Source organism: Mus musculus, chromosome 13, assembly GCF_000001635.26.
Source record: "Mus musculus strain C57BL/6J chromosome 13, GRCm38.p6 C57BL/6J".
Classification (NCBI taxonomy): domain Eukaryota; kingdom Metazoa; phylum Chordata; class Mammalia; order Rodentia; family Muridae; genus Mus; species Mus musculus.
In genome coordinates, this window is record NC_000079.6 from 14,220,259 (window position 1) to 14,233,003 (window position 12,745).

General features: G+C 40.7%; 1 protein-coding gene and 1 pseudogene across 12 annotated transcripts in view; both read right to left on the reverse strand.

Annotated features, from left to right (window-relative positions):
- Positions 287-1,680, reverse strand: Gm2492 (predicted gene 2492; annotated as a pseudogene).
- The window catches only part of Hecw1 (HECT, C2 and WW domain containing E3 ubiquitin protein ligase 1), a 296,852-nt gene continuing 290,286 nt past the window's right edge, over positions 6,180-12,745 (reverse strand). For all 12 annotated transcript variants that reach the window (XM_006516816.4, XM_006516813.4, XM_006516815.4 and 9 more), the window contains one exon: positions 6,180-10,502. In XM_006516816.4, the coding sequence (XP_006516879.1) occupies positions 10,391-10,502 (112 nt within the window). In that variant the 3' untranslated portion in view covers positions 6,180-10,390. The remainder of the gene's footprint in view (positions 10,503-12,745) is intronic.

Sequence of the window (12,745 nt, forward strand, 5' to 3'; positions counted from 1 at the left end):
CTTAAAGTCATAAGGCAAGATAAAGAGTGAATGTGGAGAGATGGTAAAATGGACCTGAGGACTGAGTCCAGAGACATGCTTTAGTTTTCTATTGATGTGATAAGACATCAAGGCCAGGGCAACCTACAGAATGCAGTTTGTTGAGGCTTACAGTTTTAGAGGGTGAGTCCATGGTCATCAGCAAATAGGCAGGTATGATGCTGGTGCAATGGTGTAGCTGACAGTTTACATTTTGAGTCTTTCCGGGAAAACAAACAAACAAACAAACAAACTGGACCCAGAATTACACAGACACCTTTCTCAAGTGGATTTTCATGTGTCGCTTCCAAATCCCCTACGGTGGGAAAGCCAGGTTACACTTCTTACACATGTAGGGTATCAAGTCACAGTGGATGCGGAAATGGACAGCAAGGTTAGGTTGCCCTTGAGGCAGAAGCGTTGCCCACAATCCTTCATGTGGACCCAATTGTGGCCCTGCAGAGTGGACCTGTGGGCAAACTCCTTTCTTCAGACTGCGCACGTGTAAGTCTTCTCCCCAGTGTGGACACGCTGGTGGACTCTCAGGTCAGCGGGCTGTAGAAAGGCTTTGATGCACAAGATGCACTTGAAGGTTCTCTCTCCTGTGTGTGTCCTCTGCTGGAAGTCAAAGTGAGACCTGTAAAGAAAGCTCTTCTTGCGTTCAGTACACTGAGACCCAGCCTGGCCAGCAAGACTGTTAACTTGTTAACTCTACAGGCCGTGGGCTAGCAGGCTCTGGATTAGCAGCCTCTAGCCCATCTTCTGTATTGCCCATATAGGACGCCACTCTTTGGGAAGTGGGTAAGTTGAAAGCACGAACAAATACTCTGAAGATCCCTGTTCAAGACTAAATCTCTTCCAGAATATGGGTGAACGATAGCACAGCATCCAAAAAGTGTCTTCTTGGGGCAGCACGACATGTTTTACTCTGAGGGAACCAGCAGGACACAGTGTTGGATGAGGGTCCTGACCAACAAACACAGATGCCTCCCCCTCTTCCCAATCAGGGACTGAGTCATTCCCCAGGCCCTACTCAGGTCTCAGGTAGTCTGGCTGTCTCCTCTCAGGAATTACTCCCAGCAAAACGTCCTCTCCACTCACCTGGCTGGTGGATGGCTCTTCAGTCTCAGAGGTTCTGCAGCTCTCGGCTGGCCTGGCCTCTGTTGAGAGACCCCTCGCTCTCATTTGATAAGTGCTCAAATTTGTGGGACAAATCCACATATGATCCCGTTTATCAAACTCTGTGGCTTCAGCCTTCCCAACGCTGGGAAGGAGGTGTATGCCTGTCCTTGGGAGGAAATTATGGATCAGTGTGGCGTTTCCCGTCCCTCAGCATCTTTTCCAGGTCTTTGCAGCTCTTCACTTTGCGCTCCTTCACTAAGGCCTGCAGCTCTGGTGGCATGTAGATACGAACTGCTCCAACACCACTTGATCCAGAATCTCCTCCTTGCTGTTCAGGTCTGGCCTCAGAGATTCTCATAGCTCAGAGATTCTCCTGAGATCCTGGATCATGTTGGACACTTCCATGAGACTGAAACCTCGGAACTTCATGTGTCAAAGATGGGAGTTGTAGTTTTGCCTTTCTCCATGTTTTACCTGGGATATTAGTGATAGGGGCTGCCCCGATTTGACAAGGCTCTCTGATGGCACATTCATAGCCATATCTGTGGTGAATATTCCCCTTGGTCTAGGAAAAGTTTGAAGTGATTCCTGTCTAAACAGGCCTACCTGTTTTGCCACAGAGATAGGCTCGATGTTGGTCCAGACACCTTGCAAGTCCTGCCTTCGAGCTGGCAGTCCTTGTGTCTTCCCAGATTTCTCTGCCGCTTGTTTCGTTTTTACTGTCACAAACTACTGCTATTCACAGCCTTTCTGCATGTCCCTTGGAGTTCTTGGAAGAATGTATTCAGTGGACTTTTAGGAGTGGAATTGCCACACCAAAAGTGTGTGCATTTTGAATTTCAGTAATAGTAGCAGTATTTCCCCCCACATCAGGATTCTGTGTTACTTTTGTAGTTTTGGCTAAATCTACAACTGTGAAAAGCCTTCAATGGGTTCTTTCTTGTGGCAGTTCTAGGGGAAACTTAGTTGTTGAGTTGATGTCAAGTGTCACATCGTAGGGTTTCCATCAGTTCAATTACTCTGCCGTCTCCTTTCATCTTCACATTCTGCAGACGCTCCCTGTTTAAGCTCCATAGTAAAGAATAAGGGGATAGAAAAAAGATGTATACACTTGTTATTGCAAATACAAGTGCCCACTGAGAAGGCTGAGAACATAAGATTCGCTGGCCTAGCAAGAGATGACTTGATGTGTCATCTGTGCCCTCACTGTAAGGTAGCCAGAAAGGTCTGGTTAGGAGCTAAGATAAGAGAATTTATGTGTTTGGTATCCTTCCCACAAGAAAGACCTCATTTTATTTAGATGAACAATGAAGTTTAGGTTGGGCAAAGTCTAGCAGGAGTGAATTTTATTTGGAGAGATTAAGACAAGCACAAATGTGTAATGATGAGGTAGCTTTGGGAATTTAAAGTTTAGTAGCTTGGCACATGAGAGAACGATATCTCCAGTATCCTCTTTGGCATTCAAAAGACGCCTATGTATCAATGTTCAAAATTAAGGGAAACCTTTGCCCTGTTCCACATGACAGGCCTTGAACTCTCAGGTCTCATCGTCCCTCCTGTCCCCACAGCCCAGCTCTATTTCTCTCTTGGGTTAGCAATGACTTTATGCATTTTTGTTGTCCTTTTTATCAATACGTATTAATTATGTTCATTAATGGGTATTATCATCATACTTGGTTTTCTTACAAGTATATAAAATGTGCTTTAATTGTATTTACACATCCTGTGACTTTTCTTTGACTCCCTATACCTTTCTGCTAGTCCCCTTCTTCTTCCCAAATTATTCCCCTCCTACTTTCAGATATTTAAAAATCATATAGATTCCAGTAGGAATGTATGTAGGCTTTGGTTTTTCAAAACCTACTTTAATAAGGGTTCTTAAATGCTTCAACTTCCTTTCTAGCCCCCTGACCAGAGGTAGGGGAATGAGATTTATAGTAAAAGGAGATTGTGGACCTGTTTAGTAGTAGTTCTTTGGGGCTATACCAGTCTTCCTTGTTGGGGTATCAGGAGTCCATTCCAAAACATTAAACACGAATTAGTAGTGGCGGTCCAGTCAACCAGCAAACACTAAACATGAATCAGTACCAGTGGCTCAATCCAGAAGAAACCACAAGGCTCTACTGAAGCAGCCAGAATACCACAAGAAATTCTTTGGCTCGTTTCTCTCTTTGAAGTCATGACAAGTGAAGATCAGCAAAGATCACTGAATTGTTGCAAGGTGGACCAATGCAAGAGCTTCATTCATTGTCTGGGGTATATTTACACTGTTTCCAAACATCACATGTCCTTTCATGCCTTTCATGTGTCTGCCTCAGCAAAACATCCTCTTATGTGTCTGCTTCAGCAAAACCTCTCATGTATCTGCCTTGGTAAAGCATCCTCTCATAAGACAGCTTCCAGAAAAACATCACATGGCACAACCGAGTCTCCAAAGAAACCAGAAATGTCCACTTCAGATGTGGAGGCAGAAGCAGGCAGATCTCTGTGAAAGAAGGAAAAAAGCTATGCCATTTAAACTGAGGTGGAGATCAGACACCCCACTGGCAGCCACAAGGTCCAGAGGATGGCATTAGAGAGATGGATGACTAAAATGTTGGGCAAACCCAAAGTGTTAAGGAAAGCATGTTCAGAAAAAAGAGAGAAAGAAGAAAAGGAGAAGTTAATGCTTTTTTGAGTAATTCAGGAAAGTGAACATATTTATGAAGCTACATGGCTGGACAGGAAAACTACAGATTGTTTTTGTTTTTTAGTTGTTTTTTTTTTTTTAATTCTTTAATCTGTTGTTACAGTCCGGTCATTATCCCTGTCCTGGTCTGCCCTTTGACTGTTGCTCATTCCATACCTCCTCCTCCCCATCTCCAAGAGGATGTCCTCACCCCACCCCACCCTCACCCTATCAAACCTCCCCATTTCCTGGGGCCTCAAGTTTTTTGAGGGTTAGGTGCATCTTCTCCCACTGAGTCCAGACCCAGCAGTCCTCTGCTGTATATGTGTTGGGGACCCCATATCAGCTGGTGTCTGCTGCCTGGTTGGTGGCTCAGTGTCTGAGAGATCTCAGGGGTCCAGGTTAGTTGAGACTGCTGGTTCTCCTACAGGGTCACCCTCCTCGTCAGCTTCTTCCAGCTTTTCCCTAATTCAACCACGGGGATCCCTGGCTTCTGTCCATTGGTTGGGTGTAAATATCTGCATCTGACTCTTTCAGCTGCTTGTTGGCCTTTTGGGGGGGCAGTCATGCTAGGCTTCTTTTTGTAAGTACACCATAGTATCAGTAATAGTATCAGGCCTTGGGACCTCTCCTTGAGCTGGGTCCCAATTTGGGCCTGTTGCTGGACTTCCTTTCCCTCGGGCTGTTCTCCATTTTTGTCCCTGCAGTTCTTTCAGACAAACAATTCTGGGTCAGAGCTTTGACTGTGGGATGACAACCCCATCCCTCCACTTGATGCCCTGTCTTTTTACTCGAGGTGGGCTCTACAAGTTCCTTCTCCCCTCTGTAGGGCATTAGGTCCCTACCTTTGAGTTCTGAGAGTCTCTCACCTCCCAGGTGTCTGGTATATTCTAGAGTGTTCCCCAACCTCCTGTCTCCGGAGTTTGCCTGTTTCCATTCTTTTGTTGAGATGGGAAGATGAGTGGGATTGAGGTGCATGGTGTGAAATTCACAAAGAATCAATGAAAAGGGTTTTTGAAAATGTCCTTTTCATGGGGGAGAGGGAAGAAGAGATCCTTGCAACCCCCCCCCCCCGCAAAAGAAAACAACAAAAAACCCAAACAAAAACAAAAACTAAAAACAAAAACCAAAAATGTCTCACTGTAGAAGCTACAGTGTGTCATGGTGTGTCACACACTATACCCTCTTGCCTAACCACCTTTATTTGCAAATGTCCATTGTAATGAGTCATTGGTCTGGGTCAAGTCCTCTGACTTCTGCTATACCATCATTTCTGGATCCTTACTGGGACTCCTCTTGGATATTCTGTTTTTGTCCTGTGTCACAGAGATCCATGTATAAAGGACTAGGTACTTTATATCCTCTAGCAGTATATATGAGTGTAGATGTTGGGGTGGGCCAACATAAAGCCCTGGAGATGTTGGGATGGACCTGGATCTGGGCCTGGGTAGAAGCTGAGTTTGTCAGACCACCAGCTCTCCTGTAACCACATCACCAGGGTCCTTTGCCTAGGGATGGTTCTCATACACACATGCAACCAGGGCCCATTCTGCTAGGCTCTGCAGCTGGTGAGGAGTGGGGCCAATTCCCCTGATTTCCTAACCTCAGACCAGCTCACCTCATTGCACTGTGTGTGTGTGTGTGTGTGTGTGTGTGTGTGTGTGTGTGGGATAGTAGATCTCTCATGCTCATGCCACTTCAGGGCAGATATGTGGTAGGGACAGCTCTCATATGATCATGCTCTTTAGGACTGGCTCACCATCACCCTCAACACCAGGGCCAGCTCTATTGTGCTGCCCAGGCAAGGTGCAAAACCTGCTCTCCCAAGTGCTGCAGCTCCTGAGGGGCAGAGCCAGTTCTCTTGTTCTCCTGCCCTGTAGGCCAGCTCACCCACCTGCTGCAGGTGGTGTGTGTGTGTGGGTGTGTGTGTGAGTGTGAGAGAGAGAGAGAGAGAGAAAGAGAGAGAGAGAGATTTGTGTGGGAGGTTAGGGGTGTGTTTGTGATTTGTACTCAGTGGTAATCCTCCAAGGGCCATGTCTGAAGTTTTCATAGAAATTCTTAACAGATAGGATTTCATACAAATCAATGTCTTCTTGCTCTACATAAAGGACACTTAGGAAATGAGGCACATATGGTTTGTATGGAGGTCTAATATGCATAAACAAGGAATGTACATGGTTTCAAAATCAGCTCCTTTCCTCATGGGTTTCTGAACATAACAATATTGATTTTCCTCTGAGGTTTGTTTGCTGGGGAAGCTGGGATCCTTTTTTGTTGTTTTATTCCTTACACCAGTCAGCAGGAGCACAGGCTTGATCTAGAATTTTGTTTGTTACTATAGACTTCTCTTTGCAAGAAGGAGCATACTCAGTGCCATACCAAAGTGAGTTTATTGACATTCCTTGAAGATGTATGATGTAAGAGAAAGCGAGGCCTGAGTATCACATAACATTTCTTTTGTAGATGTAAGCAAAATCAGCCCAGTAATATGACGTCTCCTGTTATTGACTAGAACAAAGACTTGTAAACAAAATCTTATGGACATTTCCTTAGATAATGGAAGCTGCAGGAAATAGACTAACGGAACAATATTTACTCTATATACTACCTCTAGGCACCTTTTAGCTACTAGAACAAAGGGACTACATGTCATTAACAGGAAAATAACACTTTCTCTTTTGGACCTTGTGATGGCTGGAATAGTCATCCTGCACATTTATGATACAGTATTGCAGTTTTAGTGATGAACACTGTTAGACATAATTGTAATAATAATAATAATCATAACAACGACGACAACAATAATAATAAAGCACCACATTTTGTTATGTAAAGTTCTAACTACTTTCATTTGAAAGTGTTTCATCTTGACTGGGAAAACATTTGTGGCAACTTAAGAAATTTTCTGAACCCAAATTTCAGACATGTGGCTTGATACATGAACTATTGATGAAACTGAATATTGTTAGACATTTTGTGGGAAACTCAGCTCACTGGCTTGCCATACAAATATTCTTACTGTTGAATGATATAGCTTCATTATTAACAGGAAAAGCATTTAAATCTTTCATAATGAAAGCTTGCCAAAATCTCATTAAGCATTTGAATATTTTCATTACCTTTCCTGAAGTGTTTGTGCTATAATAATGATGGTAGTAAACCATCAGGGTGTTCTCGAACTCATATACACGGGATGTCACAGAGAACTCAGTATTCTAGAGTACTTCTGATCTTGATGACTCAGTTTCTATTGGGAAGATTGTCATCTTCATGTTATTGAATAATATGTTTGTATTATCTATAAAATTATAACACCTTATTGTCTTTTTCAAATTATAACATACTTTTTTAAATCTTTTAAATATTTTTGTCTTCTCCCAAAAGGTATTGTATTATACTCATAAAACTAGATATAAAAAAATCTTGTTTTAGGGAGGTTATGACTTACAGGTAATAAATTTCTAATTAACTTTATGGAGAAAAAAATTCAAAGAATAACATATGGTCACAAAAAAAAAATCTGTGTTACCCAAAGAATTATATGATTTGAGGTGATTTATCTCCAACCATTGAAATCAATAAAAAACTATTTCTACAGCATTTTCCTTACATGTAAATGTATACACATATACATATAAACATATATAGTTATATGTCCATATGCATATATAATGAATTAGACATAATTTCAATGTTCTCATGGATGAAGTGGGACGTGTCTATCCATGACTGGCTTTTGAGCTCCTCTCCCCTTTGTTTTCCCTTCTTCCATGAAAGGCTGAAGTCACGTGTTGGGCTCTGCAAAGCAAGCTTTACATTCTCTCAGCAACTTTGGTGTCAGTATAAATGACATTTTTAATTTTTCTAGAATACTATTAGTATATAAAGAGGGGTTCACAAGTCCCCAGCCCTATCTGAGGAGCTATTGACAGCCGATAGCTGCTAAGAGTCAGTTTTCTTTCTTTCCTTTTGTCTTTTTTTTTTTTTTTTTTAGAGTCTTACTAGGTAACTCTGGATGATCTGGAATTTGCTCTGTTGACCAGATTGGCATTGAACTCACAGAGCGCTGCCTGCCTCTGCCTTCCAAGTGCTGGGATTAAAGGCATTTTAATGCCATAAAGGTGCACCACTGCGGCCGGCTATGACAATCAAATATGTATATGTGTATGTACACACACACACACACACACAAAATGATACATTTATATCTTCCAGGGGATGACCTCATACTAATTTAAGATATGGACAAACAGCACAAATTGGACTCAATGGGTCATTAAAAAATGACATGACACTGAGAAGGAATGGAATATTGGGGAGTGAATGAACAAGGAGTTAGGGAGAAGAGTGTTAGGTGAATATGATTGAAATACATCGCAATAACTTCAAATAATTAAAACGAGTATGTTAGAAATGCTATTGCTCTTGGGATTTGTGTAGAACCTTGCATAAGGGTAGAGGTATAACTAAAAATTAATTTAAAAATGCATTTATCTGAGTTTCTTATTCACATGTCATTTCTAAGAAAATTTCTTCCTTCTGTATGTTGGTAGACTATATATTAATCTATTTAATAGATTGTCTCATTTCTGCAAATTGTAAAGCTCTTCAGGAGCAGCTTCCTACATTTGAACAACATTCTCCTTTTCAATGTATGGCAAGTCAGTGGTAAAAAACTTGAATGGTTGAATTTTTTTGTGAGGTTTTTATGTATGTATAAGATGAATTCTAAATATGCTATTCTAGGAGTTAAAGATTTAGTGAAAATGACTTTAGCAGTGCTTTTGTTCCGAGTTCATTAGTAAATAACAGCGCCATTGGACTTATTTTTCAGATTCTGAAATATGGGCCAAATCTTACCCCTCAAGCTGTGTTTCATACAATGTACATCCCATTTTTTAGTAAAACTTATTTTTGATAGCAATAGAAAACTAAGTTTGTATCATATATACTTCTTGCTTAACAAAGAAACACAGGAACACAGAGTGTCTTGGCATTGTGAATAATTTTTACTAAGAAAATATTTTAATGTGCAGGAACAAAACACACTGCTGTACTGAGCCACGAGGCATGGCTTCATCCTAAGTTAGCTTTACATTCTCAGACTTGTTCTTTTATTTTAATATGTTGACTACAACAATGAATATTTAAATAGTTGGGTCTCTTTAGCTTTTTTTTTTCCCAGTGAAGAAAAACCACTTTCATTTATGTCGTATTTCAGACAACATGGATAACATGGTTACAAAAAATAGCAAATGACCATTATGGTTAAATTTATCTCAAATGTACTTAAGATGCCAGGCTGTCTGTGGAGCCTGTGATTGTTTTTCTAAAAACACATTTTCTTAAATATTTTGCTGAATGCTTTAAAAAAATGGATTTTTTTTTTGTGGACACAAGTCAGCGTGCCTTTGAAGAATCACTAAGGATGAAGGAAAAGTTTATATTGCCCGTGATCCTTAACAAGCACCATCGTGCTCTGCAGCTTTGTATGTGGTGTCTGTGAACATCAGATGTGACAGAATTTGAACACCATGATTTAAAAAAAGGAAAGGAAAGGAAAAAAAAAAGAATGAGAAAAGTATCAAAGCTAAAAAGAAGCAAAAGTTTGGCCTATCACGTAAATAAACTTGGCTGCAACAAAAGCCATGAGATTTATTTGGACTATGTGTGCGTGAGAATAGATTAAACAAAATTCATCGATTGGAATAAATGTCATATGTCCTGTCCTTTTTCCTGTTTGCCTTATCACTTTTTATGGTGACAAAATTAGAGGTAAAGGCTCATCCTTCAATCTACAGCAATTAGGATTTGCTCCTTGAACATGGTACACAAGTTTGTGCTTCTTGGGTGGTGAGGGTTCACCAGGGCAGATCCCCCACCTCACTTTTCTGAACTCAAGTTGATTTCATAGTCCATATAACCCTTGGATTTACTGATAACCTTTTCCTTCTTGCTGTTGTTAATTGCTGGAAGTTTCATATTTGCACCATATGTCTAGGTTAGTTCTGGCTGATGGGGCTGATACCACTATGAATCATGAGTTGAATGAAGAAAACGTTTCTGTGTGGCCTTGGCTGTCCATTTGGATAGAATGAATAGGAAATGTAGAGATAGAAAGGAAAAAATTAGTCAGCTCCCAGGTCTGGAAATAGTTGCTAGAAATTAGGAAAAATGGAGGTTCTGTTTGGAAGACATGGGCATTTAAAAGCATGGAATGCTTACAGCTCAAATTATCTTTAAATGATAGAAATGGAAGTAAACATTTATTACCATTTCGTCAAGTGTAGCATAACTTGCACTCATATTTCATTGTTAGGAATGGAGGTATGTGGAAGTATACACAGACCTTGAGACAGCTGTTTTGTAGTATTGCATACAGGCTAGCAGTTCATTGGAAACAGAGGAGATAAGCCTGAAGATTAGATCTTAGAAGAAGGCAATTCTTCATGCACAGCTTTTGCCAATTCTAATTTGCTTTGAAATAAAAATCATGGAATACCAAAGTCAAAGGAGGGAGTAAGTCATCCCAGAGAGGGTGGTGTCACTGTTCAGGACAATGCCAGGCAAGGCTCCACGTCTTCACTCAAGTCCAAAGGTGCTGGTTTCTTCTACTGCTGTTAACAGCTTTTCATACAACATGGAATATGAAGGGTATGGTGGGAGATCCAATCGGTTGAAGCACGTATGTGCCCTGAGTTGGGGAGAAAATACTGGTGAGGGTATTTTAAGGACTGCTTTTGGTTACACTGATTACTTAAAAGAGGAAATCAAAAGTAAGCCAGACAATGATTTTGGTCAATCAAAAAAGACTGCAAATGGCAAAGCATGGCTGTTGAGATACAACAAGTTTAGGAAATTGAAGACCTAGAAACAGTTAATTGTTATTTGTAAATAAAACTACACTATACTACAAGCACAGTAGAGAACCAACAGTCAAGTCTATGCTATTAGCCTAATTTGAAATTTAAATAATATGAAGGAGGTGGAGACTTTATTAGTGCTAATGGATCATTCCAAGACATCCTTACTTCCCTCATGAGTTCTAGGCCTTGTTAAACCACAAGTATCTACTTGGAAGAGCTACTGGTACTCTGTTATCCTGAGATCCAGTTGTCCATGCCAGGTGTGTTGTGGAAACAAGTTTAACTCCTCTATACCAGTGCAACACACATCAACTGAAGCTTACATGGCCTACACCCAAGGACCACTGAGCATGTGGGACACTCCTTCCGCAAGCCTGGGAGAGTCTTCACATCATTGTCATCCATGTAGCCTTGCTCAGAATGGTTTCATTCTGGTGGCTCATACTTGCCAGAATCTGTCCTAGACTAGCTATGTCTTTCTTCTTACATGGATAATACAAGGTATAGGAAACACTGGATAATTCAGCGGCGAGCAGAGGAGGTATAACCACACAGATTTTTCCATGGTATCTGTTTCCTGCCAGGAACTCTTTGTTTCTATGGAAACTTGATTCTGGTCTTTTGACAAAGCAGGAAAAAGAGTGTATTGGCACAGCTGGAAGCTAATTTTATACCTTTTCCTCCCAGGTTGGGTGAGCAGTATGTTGAAGTTGTGTTTATACATCAACCAGCACAGAAAAAGACACTAAGCTAAAACAAAACAAAAAAAAATCAGAACAACAACAACACTCCATAGGCTACAACTAAACACTCAGAATTTTATTTAGGATGTTGGTGCTTGAATTGCGAGATCCTTTGGGGAGTTTATAACCTATACCTTTGATCTGACAAATTAGAGTATTAGAATAGAGTGTCAGAAATTAGAGTGTGTGGGCTCAGGATTCAGGATAGTGCCGCTTCTTTGGGAGATAAAGGAAAAGGGATTAAAGAAGGAGGAACATGGGGTTTTCTGCTGGGGGAGAATCTGGAGAAGGTGTTGGTGTTTGTCTATCCAGCATTCAATCTTGCTTTTGGCAACAGCTCCCTCCTTATCCTCGTGTTCACACTACACCACACTTTCCTGCCTGTCTTCTTCCTCTTCAAGCCCCAAGTGCCTGCCCAAGACAGTAGAATATCTTACTGTAGGCTTGAAGGACTTGATTTGGGGAAAAAACATGAAAACAAATAGACATTAGCGGAGCTCTGTAATTACTTAAGTATCAGGAAGACCTAGATCACTTCAAAAAATATAACTGAAGTATTTTAGTTATTATAAAATATTTTTAAATAAAAAGTCAAAGAATTGAGCAGGACAATGATTATAATGATTTTCTTGGTGTTTAGAAAGGCAGAAAGTAGAAAATCCATTGGATTGTGGCTGACATAATTAGGCAGTACAGTAAGAGCTAACAGTATTAATATATATTTAGAGAAAATATGTACATTGCATTTAATCTGTCTCTTTAGTAACAAAAGCAATGACATTTCCTAAAGGATAAAGCAGAAACTCTACAGAAGGCTCATTTCTTGGTGAAAGGTACCAAAGTATCTCTCTCTTCACATCCTCTCTATATATTAATTTATTTCCTGTTGCTGTGACAAAACATCTGACAAAAGGAATGAGGAAGGGGCAGTTTATCTTGACTCAGTATGGAGGTACAATCTATCCTGGTAAGGGAGACATGATGTAGTAAGGAGGTGGATAACCATATGACAAGAAGCAGGAGAGATAAACACACTCAGCTCACTGTCTTCTCTTTATTTAATCCAAGATCCCAACCCATGGAATTATGCTGCATATATTTAGGGTGGGTCTTCCTACCTCAATTACTTTACCTAGAGACATCCTGGAATTCTCAGAGGCGATTCAAGTTCCCAAATAGTCAACAGCTACCATCTCATCCGTGAACATTTCTCAGGACATTTTGTCCTCTGTTGACTGTACTTCTTTCTGAGCATATGCTGGTGTTTGCTCCATTCAGAACTATATCATACTGCTCACCCAGCCTAGAATTTCTCTCTGCTCTGTCCC